General features: G+C 43.5%; 1 protein-coding gene across 2 annotated transcripts in view; it reads right to left on the reverse strand.

Moving 5' to 3' along the window:
* UNC13B (unc-13 homolog B) overlaps nucleotides 1–24,625 on the reverse strand; it is a 292,568-nt gene that overhangs the window by 174,924 nt on the left and 93,019 nt on the right. For both annotated transcript variants that reach the window (XM_064140891.1, XM_064140890.1), the window contains exons 8-9: nucleotides 17,637–17,859; nucleotides 2,335–2,661 (exon numbers count right to left, since the gene is read on the reverse strand). In XM_064140891.1, coding sequence (XP_063996961.1) covers nucleotides 2,335–2,661; nucleotides 17,637–17,859 — 550 coding nt within the window. The remainder of the gene's footprint in view (nucleotides 1–2,334; nucleotides 2,662–17,636; nucleotides 17,860–24,625) is intronic.

The following is a 24,625-nucleotide window of genomic DNA, read 5'->3' on the forward strand; positions in this document are numbered from 1 at the left end:
CTTGAATTGAGGGGCCCAGAACTGGGCACAGCACTCAAGGTGTGGTCTGACCAGTGCTGAGGACAGGGCAAGAATAACCTCCCTTGTCCTACTGGCCACACTCTTCCTGATGCAGGCCAGGATGCCATTGGCTCTCTTGGCCACCTGGGCACACTGCTGCCTCATCTTCAGCTACTATCTATCAGTACCCCCAGGTCCCTTTCCTCCTGGCTGCTCTCCAGCCACTCTGTCCCCAGCCTGTAGCGCTGCTTGGGGTTGTTGTGGCCAAAGTGCAGAATCCTGCACTGGGCCTTGTTCAATCTCACCCCATTGGCCTCTGACCACCCATCCAGCCTGTCCAGGTCCCTCTGCAGGGCTCTCCTACCTTCCAACAGCTCCACACCTGCTCCTAGCTTGGTGTCATCTGCAAACTTACTGATGCTGGACTCAATCCCCTCGTCCAGGTCATCAATAAAGATATTGAACAGGACTGGGCCCAGCACTGATCCCTGGGGCACACCACTAGTGCCAGCTGCCAACTGGGTTTCCTTATAGACTAGAATTCCATCTTGGAAACTGATGAGCTGGGTGGTAAAAGCTGCAATATAATCCAGCTCCAGGAGTAAGATGCTGTTAGCCAGGACATCAGGAAAGCAGTCTAAGATGCCTGGTAAGTCAGTTCAACACACTAGTATTGCAATTGTACATGCAGAAGAGGAAGCTCTTTTATCCTCATCTTGATTGCAGGTTCCTTCTAAACACTGCCTCTTCCTGTTCAGAGCTACTGCTACAGATCTACAGATCCTCATTAGTCAATACACTGGAAAGTGATCTCAGCTGTACTTTTCCCCATTTACTGCATTTTATTCACTCCACCCCTTCCTATACCTTTTCAAGATGGCACGAGCATGTCAGTGCCTTACAACGAATTTCACACTCCCTAACCTAATGGTACATCAAGCCTTTGGGTTGAAATGTTCTGTTTCATGTTGCTGAGGTGTAAACCACCAAAACGAATGTTCTTCCCTCTTTGCAAAGCGTCCAGCACTGCTGGTAGTATAATTAACCAAAAAAAAAAAAAAAAAAGTAAAAAAAAAACACCCCAAAACAAATAAACAAACAAGCAGAACAAAAAAAAAAAAAAAAAGAAAGAAATAAACAACCCTAAACAACCCACAAACAAACAAAAAAAAAACCCCAACCTAAAACTCACTGCTGAGACCAGCATGCATCCATGCTACACAACTCTAAGGATCAACATTGAGAACTCAGTTTCATACATATTCCATGAAGACAGGAAAACACTGACAGAATGGAGAGAAAAATGAGCCAGCGATGCAAGGGTATCCAAGTTGGACACCTAAATTAGCCTGAAATAGACTATGTGAATAACCTCCCTTGTGAATAAATATAGGCCAGCCATTCTGGGACAAGACTCCTGCTGCTCCACAAGGTGAAGAGTAAAGTGAGTCAGAGTTTAAAAACAGTTTAGCCCTTTTTTTACATCCTCTTTCTCTTTTTTTCATCCTCTTTCTCTTTTTTTCATCTTTAGTATAAGGGTTGCCTACACATGAACTGCTGTGGTTAACTCTCTCGTCAAGAGAAGTGACACTAGCTGTACCCTTCAGGAGGTACACAGGCAGACATCTTTCCATGGATCTAACTGAATTAGATGAGAACATCTCCCCATACTCATAAAAGCATAAACAGATCCACTCTAGGAGCTGCAATGACTTCATTACCTCACGGGAAAAATAGCACTCCCTAAGTAGCCAAATTTGAAATTCCTGTAAAATCTATACAAAACACAGCACATTACTCCCCCAAACTTCATTGAAATACTTCTGAAGGCTGCCTTCAATATTGCTGACAGCTTGGAAAGCCCAAATGCAGGGACAAGAAAAGCTGCCACAGTGAGTCAGAGCAACATGTCTATTCACATTGTGATTCCACAACCTCCAACCACATAAATACTAACTGTGGTAGCCCACTACACAAGAGCGGAACTAGCGCAGCTCCAGCCATGACTGTGTGTAATTCTTGGTTGCTTACATGTGAGCTTGATCACACATGAGCAGAGGAAGCAGCTGTCTTTGGGCCAGACTGCATTCATCAAGCCAACATAAGTAAATGCATAGCACTATCAGCCACTCCTCTCCACAAACGCGGATGAAGCTCAGCCAATGTCTCATGAGTAACTAGTCCTGCCTACAAAGATGTTTCGCAAGTCAGCAACATCAAATTAGTGGTTACAGAAGGCTGAAAGAACTAGGTGCAAAATTTGCCCCAGGAAATAGCAAAGAGAAGAACCCTCTTTGGACTAGTTGAAAAGAATTCAGGAACAATTTCACCTACCTTACTTGGGCTCCAACACCAACATCATTGACCTTCTCGGGTTCCAGAGGTAGCTTAGCTGCAGAATGGTCTGCACGTTTCTCCTCTGTCTTGCAGACCTTCTCCTCCTGCCCTTTGTCTTGAGGCTCCTCTTGCTCCCTGAGCAATGCCTGAACATCCTTCTGGTAGCTGCCCGAACTGTGGTAGGAATGATCTGACTCTTTTTCCTGATGATCCTCCTCTTGCTCAGAGCCATGGGCACTTTCATGGGAATGGTCCAGCTCACTTAGATGAGAACTCCCCTGGCTGACATTGCAAGAGGAGCCATATCTACTACTGCCAGCAGGACTATGAGAGAATAAGGAAGTCCATCAGAAACACACAATGGCTTGGAGAACACAAAGCAATCAGTATGTCTAACAAACTGAGTGGGATGCTAAATATTACTTAAAAGAAGTCATATTTAACTGTGATGTTCCCTGAACTACACTTCTGTACCCGAAAGCCTTGGAAGGCAATAGAAATACTTCACACACAGCCTACTGGTATATGGATCATATATGTGCCAATGGTATCTCTTTCAGTCTGGCTAGTTCTTCACTTCCCATCTGCTAGAAACTGCCAGTGAAGATATTCTAATAACCAGACAGGAATAAGAGAGGAAACATAGAAACTCAGCATGGAAGTGTTTCAGTCTTCTACAGTTTCACTGCAGCTAAAGTCTTTACTGTGGCCACTTAGGCTGACTTGTTAAGTACAGTTAAGTAAAAATTTACACCTTTATGACTACATTATTATTACACATTTATGACTAAAAGATGCTGCAGTTAAGATTAAAGTTTGTGGAGACTATCAACTTCAAACCTTTTACAGAAGAAGAGCAATTGTTCAAAGAGAAGCCATATCTGTCACCCTAATTAAGCTTTTCCAGTAATTCAATTTACATAAAGAAACCAACGCCACAGGAGTGTAACCTCTGTCATTCAAGACACCACTTCCAGGACTGAATTCCTAGAATCCTCACACAAAATAGAGTGGATGGAGATTTCATGCAGTTAGGGAGAACTATGGCCAAGAGTTAAGGGAAGAATTTGAAGCCAGATAGGAAGTCTTGGGAGTACAGTGCTGCAGCTGTGCAGTCAGAGGCACAAGATTCACTGACATCATGCACAGATGTCAGTTTAGCAAGTGTCTGGTTTAATTTTTTTTGTGGCAACTGTAACTTAACACATGCACAGGACTGAACACAAACTTATATCATACTGGCACCTTCCTCCAGTGGCTTTCCTAACTGCATGAAATGCTCTTTTGCACAGATTTTAGGAAAAGCAAGCATTAGAATGCCTTCACTGATACCTATGGAAATGTTTTTAAGTCTTCTATAATGTGAAATGAACCTTACCAGCTATATAATACACCAGCACTATGTTAAACTTCCCTTTAAATTTAAAGCCTTTACCTTTGATTTTGGAGAAAAAAAAACCATATATATATATATTCTTGCCTTTTAATGCATTTTACTTATTGCCACTTATTTATTAGCAAATGCAACATAGTTATCACTAAGAAAGCAAAGTGAGTTGTATGCAGCAGAATTAACACACAAGAACACAACTTCTGAAAGGTTAATGAAATCAGCACTGAAAACACCTCATTCAGTGGGACACAGGGTAAGGGCACAGGCAATCTGATTACACTCACAGAAAAAAAAAGAGTGGAGAAAGGTAAGGGGAAAGGTGATGAGGGTTTGTGTATAACTAGTGACTGCAATCTGCCACATCCTTCATGACTGCTGTCAGTATCACCAAAGACACTTGAGCACGATTAGGGGGTGGGACTGAGCTACAAACATCAGACACCAAGGCCAGCATCTACTGCTGCAGTACTGCATTATAAATGGTCCAAAATTTGAAGCCATTTATTATGCCTCATTCATAACTAGCCTTTTCTCAGGCAGTTGTTCCACGCCATTCACATCTGTAGCCTGTGTGCTAGGCTGAAGCTCTGCTCCATCAGGAGCGGAATCGGGCTCAGTTTCCTTCAGTTCAGACTGGTCTGACGTGTGTTCTTCTGCCTGATCTTCCTTCTGCAGATCACCTGAAATCACATTCTGCTGATCTTCTGACTCTTTATCAAACTTCTCTTCCATCTCTTTGTTAGATGTATCATCAACAGGGCACGGACCAGATGGTTCTTCAGAAAGTTCATTGTCTACCATGTCAGGCTTTTTTGAAGATGAGTTTACTTCTATATTTGCAGCAGTCAGTTGATCTGAGACTGCAGATTTTGAGTTTTCATCTGAACTGACTGTTCCTAACACCTTGTCATCTGGTTTTGACAAAGCTTGTGGTGGTACATGTGGTTCCTTTTTGGCAGAGGTTTCCCTACCATCTTTTTGCCAGGGAAAGGAGAAATCTAGCTTTTTCCCAAACACTGCACCTTGGGCACTGTCTGGCTTACTCATCTTTTCTTCACTACCACCTTCAAACAGAGTTGAAGAAAGTTTCTTGAAACTGGACATGAGGCCCTGATCTGTCCCTGCTTTATTAACAGAAGGAGGCTGCTGAGAGAAGAATGACCCAAATGGCTTTCCACTATCAGCAGATGACATAAAGCTGAACTTTGGCAAGCTGGGCATGTTTGGTATTTCAAAGACAGATTTACCACTGTTTGTCTCTGGAGGAACATTACTAGGTTTACCCTGTTTCTTTGAGTCAGACTTGGGAGCAACCCCTTCTGCAGGCACCTCATCAATTGCTAAGACTTTCTTCTGTTCATCAGCTTGCTCCTTTAACTCATTTGTCTTCTCTTCATTCGGCTGGAGCAGATGAACGCTGTGTTCATCAGTGGGAACTGTGGATTCTCTGCTACTATTACTAATCATTTCCTGCTGGTCAATATTGGTATTGGCCTGATCCACTGTAACAGCAGGCTCTGGCACAGGCGAAGCACATTCATCCAGCTGGGAAAGGTTTATGCCTGCCCCATTAGTTGGGACTTCCAGCTCAAGCCCATCAGAAGGGCCAGTCTGAGGGATATCAGTGGCTGCCTTGTCTGTAGGAGTAGCTTGTTCCTCTGTTACATGTGAAGACCCCACATCTAGTTGACCTGTATTTACATCAGCCTCGTCAGTGGCCTCAGCCTGCTCTGTATCAATGACATTACTGAAATCAGACTGGCATGGCTTAGTATCTGCTATCTCAGAGTGCTGTGCATCATTGTTCAGCTGCAGAACCTCAAGGGCTTGATTTTCACCTGAGACTGTTGTTTCTAGAATGATACTCAAAGGTTCCTCATTACAGGTTTCCAAGTTCCTGTCTGAAGTGATGCCCAAAGGTTCCTCTTTACAGGTTTCCAAGCTCCTGTCTGAAGTGGTGTTCAAAGGTTCCTCTTTACAGGTTTCCAAGCTCCTGTCTGAAGTGATGTTCAAAGGTTCCTCTTTACAGGTTTCCAAGCTCCTGTCTGAAGTGATGTTCAAAGGTTCCTCTTTACAGGTTTCCAAGTTCCTGTTTTCCTCAGTTTCTGTTTTGATAGGGAACTCTTTTCTGTAGTTTTCTCCTTCTGAAACAGGCAATACATCCTCCTTCAGAGAGCTAGTTACATCTGTTTTTGCCTCTGTGGATGCAGCTGCATTCTTTGCCTTCACCGATTCTTTTGCTGGAACAGACTCACTGACATCTTTCACAGTACTCTGCTGAGGTTTAGGGATGGGTTTTGGAGACACCTCTTTTGGGGGTTCTTTTGGGGGTTCTTTGGGACCTTTGAAGATGCCAAAGAGATCATTTGTGAAAGCTGGTGCTGGGGCACTTGGGAGTGATGAAAAACCAAAGAAAGAGGAGCTTTTCTTCTGTGCAGTAGGAGGTGCAGTAGCTTGAGGTTGGGAAAAGAAACCAGAAAACGTTTTAGGTGGTTTCATTTTTGTCATGAAACTGGAAAACATTTCGACAGAAGAATCCAGCACTGACTTATCACTCTCTGCTTCTTTAGGTTTGTTTTGCAAATTAGGTGACTCTGGCATTTTAGAAGGAGAGCGCAGCTCTTGTGCCTGGGGTAACCTGTCACCAAGAGGCTGTTCGGGTAGCTTATGTTCTGGCAGCTCATGCTGTACACACATTTCTTCAGAGACTATCTCATCTTTCACAGCACTTCTAGTATTTAAGTCATTTAGACTCTGGGAATTCATTTTGTCATCTAAAGTCATGCTGCAATTTGTATTTTCTGAAGCTTGTTCCTCGGAAGAATGTGGCTCTTTATCAAGGGGAAGTGAAATGTTGCCTGTTTCCCCTGTGCTATGCAAAGCATCTTCTTCTGCCTCTAGAGAAACAGCCTGTTGGTCCTGTGAACCCTGTTGGTTCTGAGAACCCTCCTGTTCACTGGGACACTCAAGGCAAGGACCAGAAGCAGATGAATTGGTTACTGTAGTGTCATCAGTCTGTGGAAGTTTCTCCAGGCCTCTCTCTTCAGCTGCCTCAGGAACACTTTCTACATTTTCCACTGCTACAATTTCTGATTTATTTTCTGGTGTGTTGAGGTCGTTAGGCATTTGTTTGCCTGTCACTGCTGCAATAATATCATCCACTTCTTTTCTATTGTTTGCATCTTGTTGCCTGGCAAAACTGCTGATTTTGACACTGGGGTCAGTGGAAACACTTTGCTTAGAGTTCACTGGTTTGGCTGGCTTTGTATCATTCCCCTGTGCTGGAACATTTTGTGGCTTTTCATCCAAAAATGATGTCAAACTGAAGAAGCTAAAGCTGGTACTTCTTTGAGGTACACTCTTCTCAGCAGTTGGACCACTAGAGAAGAAAGAGGGCAGATGAAACAGCCCCTCTGTTTCTTGCTGCTTCCCAGCAGCAGGCGCAGCAGAAGCAGCAGGAGCAGCGAAAGCAGCAGGTGCTGAAGGCTTTGGCTCCTCTGATGCTGTGAAGAAGGAGAATATGCTCCTACTGGCTGGCTGTGATTTCGAAGCAGTGACACCAGAAAAGCTGAAAGGCAAACTGAAACCTGACTCTTTAGGTGCATCATTCGGCTTTGGTTTGGCCTGACTACCTGTGCCTCCCAAGCGATCTCCTCCTCGTTGCTGTGGTGTCACAGTGGGTGCAGGGCTTTGCGGCACTCCTGACTGACCTAACTGGCTTACTTTGGGACCTAGACCCATCGGCTTCTGTGAAGTGTTCCCAGAAGGCACCTTTTTACTCTCTGGAGATGCTTCCTCAGCTTTTCTCCTTTGCTGTTCCATTTGCACCTCAGAAGAGGCTTGCCTGTCCTTGCCCATTGCTTTTGCTCCATCCTTAGAGGTGGAGGAGAGACATGGCATACTGGCACTTTGAAGACTTCCAGATTTCTCAGTTGGTTGTCTCGGCTCAGACACAGTTCTGCTATTGGGTTTTGGCAGAGTTGTCGTACTTGGGGTCGGTTGAGAAGACACAGCCTCCCCTTTGAAGAGATCTCCAAGAGATCCAAATAATGATGAGATGCTGGAGGTTTCTTTCTGTTCTGGCTGTACTACTTTTTCTGGCTTATCGCTCTGACTTTTTTGCACATCTGGTGACGGCTGTGGTGGTTTGCTCACTTGTGTTTTAAAGAAATCAAAAAATCCAGAAGATTGGGGTTTGTTGGCAGCTGAGCTTGCAGGAGTATCTTCTCCAAGACTGAACAATTTCAGAGCACTTTTAAACAATGTCTCCTCAGGCTCAGTGGTTGGGTGGCTCTGATTTGGCTGTGACTGACTAGGTTCATTAACAGTCACCTGCCCTTCAGGATGCTTGGGAGCTGGTGTTGCTTTAGTAGGTCTCTCTTCCCGTGTAGCCCTGTCATTTGGAGCAGTGTGGCTTTGTTGTGAGGGAGATTTTGTTAAACCTGGTTTTTTAACACGAATGTTTTCATTCTGATTAACTTTTGACTTCTCATTTCTAGCAGCACCCACATTAAGTTCTGATGAAGTGTTTCTTCTCAGCTCTGACGTAACGGGAAACTTTTGCCCTGTTCCTGCCTCATCTGGTTTTCTATTTGGTGCAAGTGATAAAACATCAGTTTTACTTTCAGATGATTTTGACTGTGTGTCTGTTTTCTTCAAGGAAGAATCTTGAGATGTGTCAGAATCAGGACCTGAAGACTTTCCAATTAATCCACCCAATGCAGAAAATAATGAGCTGACTTTGTTCACTGGTGTTTTCTTATCTTCTTCAGGCTTTTTTGCTTCTGTTACTCTTTCAGTAGGTACCACCGTTTCTTCTGCTTTGGAAGCAGACTGAAACAGGTGGAAGCCAAAGAATCCTGATGACCCACTGCCAGAAGTTGTCACAGGGACAGCCTTGTCCACTTCCTTAGTGTGTACTTCCTCAGTGTGTACTTCCTTACTCGGTGATTTATTGAAAGCTGTTCTGGAATGTGTCCTGAGATCAAGGGTTAGCGGAGGCTCTTCCGAAAGATTCAGGGTTTCTTTCTCAGGTCTAAAATCTACTTTGAGTTTTTGAAGCTTATAACCTGAAAAATCTAATGGCTGCTCTCTCTGGTAATAAATAGACTCCTCAAACATCTGTGAAAAGGTCTCCAAATTCATATTCATTAGCTGGTCACTCCTCTGCAAAGCTACTGACAAATCCAGGGGTTTATTTGCCATGTAATCATCTAAAGGCTCTTCTTCAGCAAACCAGAAGAGCTCATCTTCACTGCCAAGAGGGACCTTAAAGCCACAAACAGCAATTGTGTTGTCTTCTAGCACAGCTCTTGGAATGGAATCCATTTGAAAATTATAATCCCAGCAGTCTGAGTAGGAGTAAGTTTCAGGAGCACACACATAGACATACTGTCCAGTGGGATCAGTGAGCAATGAATACACATACTGGCTATCGCTGTACATGTAGTATCCGCAGTCACCATCTTCTGATGGCCACCAAATACCGTGCTCAAGCATCATCAGCCACTTCTGATACTCCTGGCTATAGGATGAGTACATAAAGCTCTCATCCATATCTAAATTCTCTTGGTCAGTTAGAGTCCACATAGTCCCATCGCAGCCAGAGGAGTAGCTTAAATCCATGGGCAGCTCTTCAAAGGAGTAACTGACATCTCTTTCAAACGGTGGAAAGTTACTGTAACTTTCACTGAGGGAATTAGCAGTCCAGGCATCATTTTCTTCTGAGCAAACCTCTTGAAACATTAACTGGTCAAATGACTCATACGACATTGCACTTAAATCTAAACTCTGTCCATCAAAATTGGCATTAGTCTGCCAATCCATCACATTTGCATTCCCATCCTTCTTACAGAGATTCACTACTATATCATCTTCAGGCCAGTTCAAGAACTGAGGGGGCAGAATAGAATTTTGATTTAACACGTAGTAAACTGGTACTGCTATTTCATGAGTGTTAACCAGCTGCCCTGCTTCATATTCCCATTCGAAGCTACAATGGCTTCTTGTTTCCTGATGAGCTGAGAACTGCTCTGTACGGTTACAGCTTTTATTAGTCAAATTCAGAAATTCATTTGATCCTTTGTTTACAGGGGTTGGAAGAACTCTAGAGTCTGCATCCTGAGGAGCAATATGCCTACTATTTACAGGCTTTCCAGATAAGTCCTGTACCTTGTCTTGAGGATTTAGTGCATCAGGGAGTACAGGAGGCCCACCCTGCATTACAGGGGGCTCAACAGTTTTATTTGCTCTTGCACTGGACAGCCTATCAGTACTTTTGGAAGTTTCCATCACCTTTGAATTCTCCAGTTTCTCCTTTGGCTTGGGCAGGAGATTTTTCAAGAAGCTAGAAACTTCCTGCTTTTCTCCAGTGCTGCTTTGAGCAGTAGAAGCTGTTTCTGAGTTGCTGGGTTTCGTCTCTACACCAGAATCCTCCCCTTTGTCAAAAAGCTTCATGAAACCTAGAGAGTTTGTTTTCACCTTCTCTTGCTTGCATTCAGACAAGTTTTCACTTGAACCAAGTTTAAATAAGCCAGAAAACAATCCAGATGTGCTTTTCTGGCCGTCATTCTCACTTTTAGCAGTCACATCTTGATTGTTGGCTGTGTTTTCATTGGAAGAGATGCGAAGGAGCCCAGAAAGAAAACCTGGTGTCTGCTTCTTTTGCAGATCATCTGTGCTTGCAGCTTCTGTCCCTTTGGCTGAAGAGGTGGATTCACCTGAGCTGTCACTTACATTGGGTGCATTCAGTACTTCTCTCCTCAATTCTCCTTTCACATTTATAGGTTCATCCTGAGTACTCTCACTTCTCTTCTGCTCTCCTGCAGCCTTAAGGGTAGCAGAAGCACTCTCCTCATGTTTATTTCTATTTGCTTGGCCACTAGATAGGTTTTCTTTATTTGTGGGTTTTGTCTGTGCAAGTTCCTCCTTACGGTGTGATAAATCCGGAACAGAGATGGATTTTAATGAAGTGCCATCTTCAGAATTACTGTTTCTGTCTTCAGGTAAAGAAATGCCACTTGACTTCTGATGACTTCTTTGGTCCTGTGAAGGTGCTAGGTTTTCTGCAGAAGAAAATTTAAACAATGAAGGAATGAAGCCTCCTTTCTCCTTTGTATGTTCCTGTTTTTCTGAAAAACCCATCCCACTGAAAAAAGGAAGTTTCCCACTGAAAGGAAATGAATGACCTTCATTTGATGAACTATTTTGTCTTACGTCCTCTTCAGACTTATGGCCCTTAACATGCCCGGATGTACTTTCTTTGTGCCCTTTTTCAGCAGAAGGAAGCAACAATTGACTGAAAGATTTTTTGAGCGGAGTGAAAAAGCCTTCAGATGCTGTACCCTGATCTTGAGGCTGAGAATTAAGCTCTGTATGATCTCTATTCTGCTGGTTTCCTGGTTCGTGACCTGTAGTACGCTGATCTCTCAAGCAAGTTGCAGGAGGCTGCTCCCTGTCAGTAGGTGCACCCTCCTTCACAGTGGCATCTGGCTGATCCGTGACATGATGCAAATCTGTCTGCTTCTGTGACACGTCCTGCTGCTTGGGAGCCAAGAGACCATCAAAACTGGCTTTCAGACTGAAGGAACTGACCGAGTTTGTGAGCTTGCCAAAGATTGAAGACACAGAAGTGCTATTTGCATTTACCTCTGCCTCAGCTTTACTTTGACCCGTCTGAATCTCTGAAATAACACTGCTGGCCTTGGCTGCTGTCTGCCCAAATGGTTTCTCACTTCTGTTTGCTTCATCTGTTTTCACAGCATGGCTGTCCTCCTTGGTGTGCTCCTCTTTTATGACGTCTTGTTTTGGCACTTCCTTCTCAGAAAAGATCTTTAAAGGATTAAACATGCCTAGAACAGAATTCATAACTGAATACTGGTTTGGCTGATTGTCAGCAGCAGTACTCTGCGGCTGCTGGGGCTGATGCAGTGCAGAAGCCTTACTGTCCATCTCAGTGACTTCTGGCTTGGAGTTTGAGTTCTCGGCTTTTTTATCACCACTCATTTGGGATGGTAGCAAGGAGTGAATAGAGAACTTGGTGTCAGCTTTCTTATCTGCCCTCACTTCAGACGATGAACTCTCACTTTTGGACTTACTAGAAAATACATTAGAGATTCCACTTTCTGACGAGCTTTTGGTTTCTGTGTTCTCTGGACTGGAAGAAACAAGCTTTTCTACAGAGGCTGTGAGGTGCTTTGTGCTTGACCCTACCTTTTCAGTGAAAGAGCTGAACAAGGAATTCATTGTGTTCTTAACACCTAATAAGTCTGGGAGAGATTCAGATTTGCCCTTGGTACTCTCCTCTGCAGCAGGATGTTTGGTCTCTTCAGTCTTTTTACCTTCCACTGCATTATCAGAATTATCCTGCTTCACTAATGTGCTCTCAACACTTTTTTTGGTCTCTGGTAAGGTACCAAATTTGCTGATTTCTTCCTCCTTTTCAGCCAAGTATTCTGAAACCGATTCTACCAGGCACTGAAGTTCATCCATCGTGTCTATGTACTCCTCAGTGGGTTCTTCAACAGGAGACAATGTTAAATCTTGCATAGAGTGGCCATGCTTGCTCCCTTTAGACTTGTGTTTTTTATCACAGCTAGCCTTTAATTGGGAGCCCAGATCTGCAGGGTAATCAACAGTCAAGTTTCTTAAATGGCTGATATCAGAATCACACCATGTTTCTGACAGCGTAGCCATTTCCTCATCTGAAACAGGTGAGTACTGGAACTCATCGGAAGCACTGCTGTCAAATTCCTCAAGGACATCCACAGGCACAAAAGTGTTATCTGGCATCCCTATGACTTTCATGTCTCCACTGTTACTGAGGTGAAGTGATCCCTCATGGTTCCCTCCCTGCTTGCTGAGCAACTTCCCACTTTTCACCATTAAGCCGTTCTTGTATGGGCGCAAGATGGGATAAGCAGGCAACTGTTCCTTACTGTCGGAGCCACTGGTGTATTTCCCAGTTCTATCATATGCTGGGAATTCATCACTAGGTTCAGAACCATTTGCCACACCATTGAAATACACTGTTTTCTCAACAGGAAACTGCAGACCTTCATTACTTCGCAGGTTGATGCGTTCACTTTCATCAAAATTGTATCGCAGCTTCTTTTTCCTTCTCCTATCTATTGTATCATACTCCTGAGGGTACCTAGGGACATCTACAGATCCTGACTCCCCACATATATTTTGGCAGCACCTTGATCTTTCACAGTGACTGATTTTTTCTCTTTTTGAGAGAGTTTTCATCCTTTTTGTGCTTCTTTCCTGCCAACTTCTACTTTTATGACTCTTTTCTAAGAATTCCTCTATTAGCAGCTTTCCTAGTTCTTCATAGTTACTTTCCTCTTCCTCTTCTTCTTCTTCATCTTCATAGTTAAATGGAATGATCCTGACTCTCTCATGTCTAGCTAGAGATCCTTGTCTAAGATGAGAAATAAAAGGGGGTTGGAGAGAAAGGGAGAGGCAGGAGGTGGGGGGGGGGAAAAAAAAGAGGAGGAAGGAGAAAAAAAAGTTTTAAAAGAACTCTAGAAAGGACAGAAAGAAACAGTAATGAAAAACATGCATTAAATAAAGGGGAAATAAAATAAGAAGCATCCAGAGCTGACAAAATTGAAAACCTGCCAATCTACCATCTGATTACTTCAACACAACAGTCAAGAAAGCAGCAGGGGTTCCACCAGATACATCTGCACAGAGTTTAGAAATGCCTCTTTGAAGAAGAACAGCTTTTTTTTGATCAAGTGGGAGCACACAGCCTTTGCTGTACCAGTACTCTGCTGTTGCCCTTTTTAAGCATACTGGAGAAACTCTTTTACTACAGGAACAGGACTACTTTGAGATGCACTGCCCACGCACACCATTCCACTATGCTACATGCGCGTGTTTGGTCACTCTCGGCTGCAGGCTTTGTTGTAGCAGTATTCATAAAGCACACAGGGACTTTGCTCCTCTCGAGGGTGGCTACAGAGCAGAGACTGCATGCAAAGGCTCAGGAATCATCGAGTTGCAGGGAGGTGGGGACATGGGACAAAACGCAAACTGGGCACACAAGTGCTCCTTTTTCTAGGAGGGGTCTCGCTGTCGCTAATTCCCTTAGGGGCCTCCTGCCAGCCCAGACTTAAGATCCTAGGTGCTGTTGCCAGATAAGAAGGTAAACCAACACACTGGCAATGGATTATTATCCCATAGTAAGTCTCAAATACTCTTCAGGACCTGTACTACTCATTTATAACGTATTTAAACAGGTCAGGCAATCTATCCACGTGCTTTGTAGGAGAATGGATTAAAGTAGCTAGTGTTTTGCCATTGGTGTGAAGCTTCATAAGAGCCCAAGTAAACAACCCTTAGGATTGTGGGATCAATTCTTAATCCTTCTGATCAATCACTATCTAATTGTTCAACAGGCCAAAGGCTTGTTGCAAGAAGGCTTTGTCTGTAAGAAAACATTCATTAAAAAGCAGATTAAAAAAATGAAAAAACAAACACCAAAATGTTCAGTGCAGCTTTGTCTCTTACGATAGGCTGTAGAGAACTAGGCAGCATAAGGGCAAACATGCCTTGACCTCATTAAGATCAGGGGAGGAGCAGGAAAAAGGCAGCGGGAACACAGGCATTGTGGATACTGCTAACACAAGAGCCTTCACCTTGAGAGTTACCTGGGGCAGCTCAATAGAGGATACTGAAAGAGAAATAGGCAATTGCATTCTCACTACTGCTGGTTTAGTGCTTCGCTTCCACCAGTGTTCACTAACTCACATTAATGGGAAAGGTATTCGTTACTTTAAATGAGCATTGCTGTACACAGTTTAGAACAATTACTATACTTCTTGCTTGCAATTTTAAGGTGCTAATTGCAATAATTTTCTTTTTAAAGATAATTACATTTAAAAGCATCCAAGAGCTACCACAGTTACTGGTTCAAGCCCTTCCAATCTCCGCTGACAGCAATGAAAGCTACGTGAATGCCTGACGCACCATTAGCTATAATGCTACACCAACAATTGACTAATGTAGGCATAAAAGGAATGACTTCTCTTTCTAACTGAGCTGCTCCCTCCCCTAAGTGTTTCCCTTGGTGTTCTACAAAGCATTTCTTTTACTAGAAATAAAGCAATGGCAAGAAGTCCAACACCTGAGAGGAGAAAGAGATGACAACATTAGCCCGGCATTAAACTACCACTGATCTGAAACAGAGCCACGGCAAACAGCAGGAATCATCTGAAATGTATCACAAGACCACAGCAGCAAGAGCAAGGCAACAGGCACACAGGCTGCAAAGAGGTCAACCCACCTATCAGACAGATCTAGAGAGCGCCTGCTCTCTACTGAACACTGGCAGCTTGTCATTTGACTAGACTCAGATGTGGACTCTAGGTCAGTTCGGACACTCACAGTAGAATCTAGGCTACTATAGCGCCTTGGAAGTAAATAGAGCAAGAGCAAGGAGACATGGAGGACACATGGTTACACAAAACAAACACTGCAAAGAAAAGTTAGTGCTTGAACAAACCAACAAACAAACCAATCTGAGGTGAGTATGTCTGCTGTTCTGAAGGCAGCAAACTGGCTGCTGGCAGCGAAACACAGTCCATGGGCAATTAAGAATAATGCTTGTCACCCTTGGAAAAAGGAGACATATAATACATACACTTCTATCAAAAGGAACACAATCACATGGCACAGCTGATAAAGAGGATCAGAATTTTCCCAGCCAAACTCAAATGTCCTAAGAAAAGCAAACAGATGAACACACACAAAGAAAAAAAAAAAAAAGAATGGGGGGGGGGGGAACCCAAAATGAAAACCATGAACCCCTCCCCACTCAAAAAAAAACAACAAACAAACCAACCACCAGTTCATGATAGGTTCTAGCAGAACCTAGTCTGGTTCCTCTGAATCTGTACAGGATACCCTCCTGCATGCAGTCATTCCTCCTCAGCAATTATCAACTGCAGTCTGACAGGAACACTGATTCCATCAGGTGTCTGCCTGGTCCATAGCACTCAAGAGCTTGTAGGAGCAAAAAACCCAAACAATTCGGTTTTGCAATGCTCAGCTACAACTGTGTTTGGGAAATATTTAAGATCTACCCATGTGCTGCTTTTCAGCCAGCTCTTGAACACCTTTCTGATCAGAAAAAAAAACCAACCAAACCCAAAATTGCACATAGGTTCTTCAGAAAGCTCTTCTGCATTTTGTAGGTCTTAAGACTAACTATGTAGAAAAAAAATGTTACAAGTCTTTCAAAGCCTGTGGAAAATGCACATGGGAACAGGGATGCTCAGAGGAAATCAATCACTGTCACAGACTTGTCATCCTGGAATGAAAAATCATTTTAGACCACAGCAGACTACAAAGCTCATAGCCTTTAAGTTAACTTTACTATTCTGGATCTTTTCACATTTATACCTTCAGGGGAAAGAAGAAGAAAAAAAACCAAAATCCATTTATGTTATTTTTGAACAGTTCAAACCAGAACTGCTTCTTTGGAACATCTTACAAACACATTTATGCATCAGACACCATTGAAAGCACACACATCCCCTGCCTCCAAGCAAGGTGAGCCATGAAAGATCCCTTGTATTGTCAAAAATCAGCCCAAGAAGTCACACAACTTCAAGAACACCCAGCTACCACTGGCTTCCCCAGGCTGCATGCCCAGCACCACTGCTCATCTTTGCTCTTCCATAAATAGAACCTTCAGCTCATCCTCTCACACTCTCACTAAGATCTTTCCACCAGTGTAAACCAGCAGTACAAAACAGCACCAGAAAACAAAAGGACTTGGTTATATAGTTAGTGGACTAGGAAAAGAGCACTAAGAATGACACGTTGCACTACAGTAACTGAATTTAGTTGGTACAGTTGCCTCTGCTGGTTTAAATTTAGCTCAGTAACAGTAACAACATTAAATGTTATTGTTAAATGTCTACTTTTACCATTAAAGACCACAAGGCAAAAAGAATAAAAGTCAGCCTCAGCCACACAACCACCAGAACAGGCTCAGGCTTCAGGACGCAAGAACATTCTTATTAAGGGGGCTAAGGCTGAACAAATCGGTTATAATGCATGCAAAATCCTGCACCTCTAATTGTGACAGTGTTTAAGCAACTGTCTCTTCCTTCCACATCAAAGGCAGTATGGCATGTTCCATACACCCACCCTCACCAAGCTGACCAGTACTGTCAAAGTTCTGCTTTCCTCTTACACTTTATTTAATCCTTTATTTGGAGCAATGGTTTTGTGAAGTTCCTACAGTTCCCAGCACAACCAGCTCTAGTTCACAGCACTGATTCTGGCAAGTTGTTGCTATAATCCTTAATACTTGAGACAACAACAGTTGTGAAGCCAGGTATTTGTGATCAAATAAGCTAATTTAGAGAGAGTAAATGAACTTTCGCACAGCTCAAAGGAAAACTATAGAAGAGTGCTACAGGATTATAGAGGAAAAACAACCTAAAACTGTTACAGACTTTCTTCTTGAATAGACTGTTTTGGCAGACTAGAACAGGAGCTAATACAGCAGTGTACAAAACATATTTGCCCAAGAAAGAAACTCTCAGAAGGATAAGCTCTGCTAAGCTGTGCTTCACTGTCTTGGAAGGCAGACCCACGCAATGGCACCAGAACAACTCACTACTCAGTGATCTGGCTTTCAAAGGGCATGGCCAAACACAACCGTGAGAAAACTACCTCAGAGTCAAGCATATCTTTAAAAGGTAATTCACTGAAGTGCCAGATATCACCTAACACACAGCCTTGTGGGTTTTCCCGGACTCACAGCAAAGCCCCAGTGTTAACAAAACATGTACTTGAGCAGCCCTCCTCTGCTAGCATGACACCTTCAGGCTCTGCTGTGGATAGTCAATAGGGAAAGAAGAGCTACGCAGAACAGAGCACCCACCTGATGGCCACATGGTCCCGATAATCCAGATCATAACTCTGCAGGGAGTCAGCACAGGATTCCCTCAAGACCCCTTGCTGCTGCAGGCGCGATGGCACCGTGAACTGGTGCACAGAGGCATTGGGTTGCGCGGTCGTGTGGTAGGGAGGAGGAATGCTGTTGCTGGTCTCGCTGCGGTAGTCGCTGTCTCGATCATCCACGGTACTGTCAGCATCTTCAAAGGCTAAGAAACAAAAGCAGTTTAGGGCACAGTTCTCTCAAGTTCCCTTGCTGGGACAGGGAAGCCTGTTTAGTTTTCAAAGAATGACCCAAACAATGCTATTTCTGCTGTGGATGTATTTCCATCTGGAGATACCTTCCAGTTCTCTTAGGTACATGCTAAGAAATTCTTCCACACTCTCCTTTCATGTTTCCTGCGACAGTGGTTTGTTTCTCTTTAGTCATTCCTCATAAGCAGATGAAGACAATTGTCTTTAAAGAAAACAAACAAAAAAAAATCAAACCACCAAACCCAATACTCAAAACTCCAGGTTCTTTGCTGCTGCTAAAATGAAAATTTAGATGCTGGAAAAAGAACCTCAAAACATTCCTTTATAACATGGAGCTCCACTGGGGAAACTTTTCAACCTTTAGGATGTAATGCTGTCCCTTCTCAGGAACTTTAACCAGTACTCTAAAGTTCTGGAATCACCTTTTTTGCATGGGGTGGGGAGAAAAAAAAAATTAAAATCCTTAGTTTAAGAGAAACCAATGAAAATAAGAACAACTGTGAGAGCAGCTCTGCTTATAAACAATTGTACTACTACTCATAGGGCTAAATTGCTACATTAAGAACACACAGGTGCCTTAGCTTAAATTTAGTAGTCAGTGCTAACAGAAAACTCCACAAAAGGAAAACTCTCCTTTCCAGGGAGTGCCTCTCCACGCAGAAATATTTCTGATTGCTAACTCTTCAGAAAAAGAGAATACAGAATTATAGTGGAGAAAGATGGAGAAAGACAGTATTGGTGCATCCTGCACAGTCAAAGATAGTCATACAAGGTTATCTTTGAACAAGCTTCAAGTGAAATGCACACACCTAAAGCCAGTGGAGTGCACGATTTACATGCTTGAAACAAAGTAAGGATCAGCCATTATTCACTCTCTCCATCACCAAAAGCCTGCCTCAAAAGGACAATCAAATTAAAGCCCCCACTAGTAAATTACTCAATAGCAGGTGTCCTACACAGCCCTTCACTGTGAGGTTGAACAATAAAGTGAAAGGGCTGTTTTCGTGCCAGATCCTTTGAATTTACAGGTGGAAAGCAGTATCAGGGAACACTTCATGCACCTACAATTCAATTTCTAATTTTTTTTTAATCCAAAGTAGAATTTGTTTTTTGTGACCTTTTCAATTCCTTTCCAGCTGACTAAGATTTTATTAGTGTCCTAAAGCGGAGGGAAGAGTGAAAAACAGCCCCAGAACAAACCATGTCTGCAAAATACAAACCAGTTCAAAAAAGCCCAGCTCTACTCTGTTAAGTAAAAAACACTCAATTTGATTGTCCACAACAAAAATGAAGTTAAGCCTCCTGCTTTTTAGTCATTTAGACGCTGCAGAGTTCTTGTCAGTCTCGAATCAACTGAATAGCAGTCACATTCTGCTTCGTTCAGCTTTATTTTAAAAAGCAGTGTCCATCAATTTTATTACAGTTCAGTGCTTAGGAGAAACACTCAAGATGTGCAAGGCAAAAATTACTCAGTATGCCAAAGTGCCAAATGCCCCTGAGAAGCACCAGACTTCCAGTCTGTGGAGCAAGGGCTGACCAACTTGCAAATCACAAGGCACATGCCACCCTCAGAAGGATGCCAAGCTCTACTACTCAGCTGAGCAACATCATTGCTGACCACTTTAGTTATTACCATCTAATGCACAATAATTACTTTTATTGGGACAGAAATGCTCTTACAAAGAGCTTTCTAATGCCTCACTTCACTGCTGGACTAATTTCTTCTTTCCATCAGATGTAACTCATTTAATGTAAAAGCCTAAATAACCATGGTATCAAAGTTCTTACAGCTTCAGCTGCACAACCATTATAAACACTTGCAAGGGCTTCAGGCAGCACAGCTGAGTTGCAAGTTCAGGATCCAGCGAAAGACATGAGATCCACAGCTTTAGGGACAAAAAATACTTATGTCACTGCAACAGTGTAATAACAAATATAAATCAATACTCCAGTAATCTGGGTCTAAAAAACAATGAATCCAGTTATCCACTACTACTGGACTAAACTTAGTATCAAGGCATGCCAAAGTCTTACACAATTATGGTTATTAGAAACCAGGACACAGGTCCTCCAGGTTAATGACTGCCCAACTGATTAGTTCAGAGATTTCAAGACTCCCCAGTCAGGCTGTCAAAAAGCCCTATCTGGGTTTGTTAACTAATCTCTACGTTACCAAATGAAAATCTCCCATGAGCCACTGTGTCTAAGCAACACCTAAAAATAGCTGATTAGCTTAAGTGTTAATCAAACATTTACAGCATATGCTTATAAAAGGTGGCACCAGAATTTCTCCCAGTTCTTACTGGTGTTTAGCATGCACAAGTCTCTTAGAGGTCATGACACAAATTGTCTCCCTGATGACGTGCTTACAGGATGCTCCAGCTACCACAAACAAGGATGAGGCAGGAACATATAATTTCTCTAATGTATGCACCATGTACCTCATTTCTCTGATGTATGCACCATGCACAGATGTTAATACCAGGAACTGACTCAAACAAGAGCCAGCCCCAGAAACTCTTACTCACGCTGACTTGCATGAGCATCTCATTGTATTCCACAGAAGTGTTCATAATTGAAAACATTGCTCAGCCTGATTAAAACCACCAAAACCTGCCCCATATGTGGCTTTACAGCATGCATGACCTCTGCAACAAAACATACTGTGAAATGTCTATCCATGGAGATGATCCCATTTGTTAACCAGGGAAAGTATAGGCTGGATGTTAGGAGGAAGTTCTTCACAGAGAGAGTGATTGGCATTGGAATGGGCTGCCCAGGGAGGTGGTGGAGGCACCATCCCTGGAGGTGTTCAAGAAAAGCCTGGATGAGGCACTTGGTGCCACGGTCTAGTTGACTGGCTAGGGCTGGGTCCTAGGTTGGACTGGATGATCTTGGAGGTCTCTTCCAACCTGGTTGATTCTATGATTCTATGATTCTAGACACTTAAACTTTATTTAAGCAAGAGACTGACAAGAACTTGCAGGGGCAGCTTTGGGGATGTAGCATCCTTCAGAAGGAGGAGTCAGGCTTTGGGGGATGCAGCATCCTTCAGAAGGAGGAGTCAGCCCATGTTTCAAGCAAAATATCCCTCATGACACACACGGCATGGTAAAATTCAAGCACTGTCTTCTTCAAACAGATGATAGACTGAGTCTTCTGTAAGGAAAGGTGTAGCTCAGGCTCAGTCTCTGAAGACTGGTTAATTACTAACAATACACATAACAATAAACATTAAAAGTCAGTCTGAGACATTTCATATATACCAAAGGATACTCAAGGGATGACAACTGTTTCTTTGTTGCTGGACACACTGTGTGGTGGTAGAGGGGTAAGGCTGAAGGGGCAGGGCAGAAGCATGCCATTCATGTTTAATAATTTAATATTCATGCATATGGGCAACAGAAGAAGAAAATCCATTGAACAGTCACATCACACAGGTTCTTTGAAAAACTGCCCCTGGGAAATCCCATTATTCCTCCCCACTTCCTCCTCTAGGAGCTATTAGATCACTGCTGCAGGGCAGAACACATACAGCACTTAATATGCTGACCTCAAAACCACCTTGCACAATCCTGTCACACCAGCTCTACCAGTTCATTTGACTCCTGGCAATTTTCTTTACCTCAAGCCTCAGGACAAGAAAGAAGCTAACAGCAAAATTATTACAGGTGGCTGAATGAAACCACTTTCAGAAGTGCTTTGTTGGTTTAAGGTCCCAATGCAGAGCTGGAGTTCCTCTCAAAAGGGTGCATTTGATTGAAATTGCCTCCTGCTTTTTAGGGTGTTGGGAGGAAAGTGTTTCCTATGAGATTCTGCATCCACAGATCTCTGCTGCTTCTCCAAAATAAGCTTTTGTCTGTTTTACATAAAAGTAGAAGAGAAGAAAGTGTAGTACTGACTGAAGAAATGGCTTCCCAACCAAGTTCAGAAAAGAACTCTGCTAGATCCAGGCCCAGCCTTTCGCTACTCACCTTCCCCACCCCTCCCATCCATTTAAATTCCTCTTTCACCATAGCAACCAACAACTTCTTTCCTTAAGGTGCAAACCCCAATGCTGCATCCTCTACCAAACCATGAGTCACTTCTGAAAAATCATGGACATACTCTCAAATCTTAAGACCAAAATGCACACTACTTTGACAAGGACTCAATAATCCTAAAGGGCATTTTGTGAGTCTCTTCTATAGAACTCCATGCCAAAAAACATAAGTACCACACTGCAGGTCTGTACCACACTGCAGGTCTTTAGTCCATTATATGGCACTCACCATAATAAATCAGAAATGTGCAAGTTAGCAATATTCAGTCTTCTGTTTAAGAGTTTTCACAACTTTGATTTTCCATACTTGAAGACACTTCCTGCTGCTGAAACACTCAAGAACTGGACTGACAGCCTGAAATGGAAAGGCTAGCTTGAGTCTAATTCTTGAAGTCTTTCCCTTTCCAAAAGGGAAATCAGCATGAAATATCCCTCCCTGTTCTAAAGCACCTTCTCCCATACTAGCAAGGCTTTCAGCTACAACACTCTTCTCACCAGAAGCTCTCACCAGTAAAATGTCTTCCAGCTACCAACACACTGTATCTGGTACTTCCCCATTGCTGTTGTATGCATATTTTTCATTACATCAAGTCAATGGAGATCACCTGGAAACATCAATACTGGCCTAAGCCTGCCTATTAGGATACTAACACGATTTCAAAGACAGCAGCAAGAGAAGGATGAAGTAGAGGGAGGCAGGGAGGGAATACATGGCACTCCGTGAATACAAGTACTTTCCAAAACAAAAGCAGCACACATGAACACTCCAGATAAACAGGAAAAATATCCTCTGCGTGGCCTTCCTGCATTTCTGACTGACCAATGCCTCAGCACTCTATTTCCCTCACAAACCAAAAAAAAAAAAAAAAAGGGGGGGGGGGTGTGTGAACAAAACAAAGCTATTTAACACACTAACCTTTGTTTTGATAGTAAAGGGGGAAAAAAAGCATAATTCTCAGTTATCCTTTCACACCTCCAAGTGCAGGGTGCTGCACTTTGGCCACAACAACCCCATGCAGAGATACTGGCTGGGGTCAGAGTGGCTGGAGAGCAGCCAGACAGAGAGGGATCCGGGGGTGCTGATTGATACCCACCTGAACATGAGCCAGCAGTGTGCCCAGGTGGCCAAGAGAGCCAGTGGCATCCTGGCCTGCATCAGGAATGGTGTGGTCAGCAGGAGCAGGGAGGTCATTTTGCCCCTCTACTCTGCACTGGTTAGACCACACCTTGAGTACTGTGTTCAGTTCTGGGCCCCCCAGTTTAGGAAGGACATTGAGATGCTTGAGCGTGTCCAGAGAAGGGCGACGAGGCTGGGGAGAGGCCTTGAGCACAGCCCTACGAGGAGAGGCTGAGGGAGCTGGGGGTGTTTAGCCTGGAGAAGAGGAGGCTCAGGGGTGACCTCATTGCTGTCTACAACTACCTGAGGGGTGGTTGTGGCCAGGAGGAGGTTGCTCTCTTCTCTCAGGTGGCCAGCACCAGAACGAGAGGACACAGCCTCAGTCTGTGCCAGGGGAAATTTAGGCTGGAGGTGAGGAGAAAGTTCTTCACTGAGAGAGTCATTGGACACTGGAATGGGCTGCCCGGGGAGGTGGTGGAGTCGCCGTCCCTGGAGCTGTTCAAGGCAGGATTGGACGTGGCACTTGGTGCCATGGTCTAGCCTTGAGCTCTGTGGTAAAGGGTTGGACTTGATGATCTGTGAGGTCTCTTCCAACCTTGGTGATACTGTGATACCTCTGAATACAACCCAAAACAATCTACACACACAGTGTGAGAAAACTGGCCAACATTGTGGATGTCTGAAGAATTTACAGCTTGATCAAAGACAGGAGGAGAAGAAGAATAAAACTCAAGAGGAGAGACTGGGAAGTCACTGGTAGAACACTTCTAAAATGCAGAACAGGTCTATGTGTACAATGTACTGTCACATTAGCTGGACGTTAGATGTTAAATCACTTGGCTTCCCTAAGTGTCCTCTCCTGAATTCCATTCTGCCACACAAATCAGGCAGAACCTCAAACCTGAAGCCAGCGGTAAATGTAATTATATCTATTTTAATCATGCTCTCCCCCAGCAATGGAGTATGTCACAGAATGACAGAGGTTGGAAGGGACCTCTGCAGATCATGTAATCCAGCACCATTGCCAGAGTATCACAGTATCACACAGTATCATCAGGGTTGGAAGAGACCTCACAGATCATCAAGTCCAAGGTTCATTTAGAGCAGGTTACAGGACTGCTTCCAGGAAGGTGCTGAATGACTCAAAAAAATGGAGACTTCACCATCTCTAAGAGCCTGTTTCAGTGCTGTATCAGCTTCAAAGTTCCTCCTCATGTTTAGATATAATTTGCTATGTACAAGTCTGTGCCCATTACCTCTTGTCCTGTCACTGGGCACCAACAAAAAAACACTGTCCCCATCCTCCTGATGCCAACCCTTTAAGTATTTATAAGCAGAGATAAAGATCTCCTCCATCAATCTTCTCCTCAGGCTAGGCAGCCCCAAGTCTCTCAGCCTTTCTTCATAAGAGAGATGTTCTACTCTCCCATTCATCTGTGTAGCAATTTGCTGTACCCTCTCAAGAAGCTGCCTGTTCTTGTGGAAACTGGGGAATCCAGAACTGAACACAGTACTGCAGAGGAGGCCTCAGCAGGGAACACACCCTCATTTTAAGACTGCT

The sequence above is a fragment of the Pogoniulus pusillus genome, chromosome Z, assembly GCF_015220805.1.
Source record: "Pogoniulus pusillus isolate bPogPus1 chromosome Z, bPogPus1.pri, whole genome shotgun sequence".
NCBI classification, from domain to species: Eukaryota; Metazoa; Chordata; class Aves; order Piciformes; family Lybiidae; genus Pogoniulus; species Pogoniulus pusillus.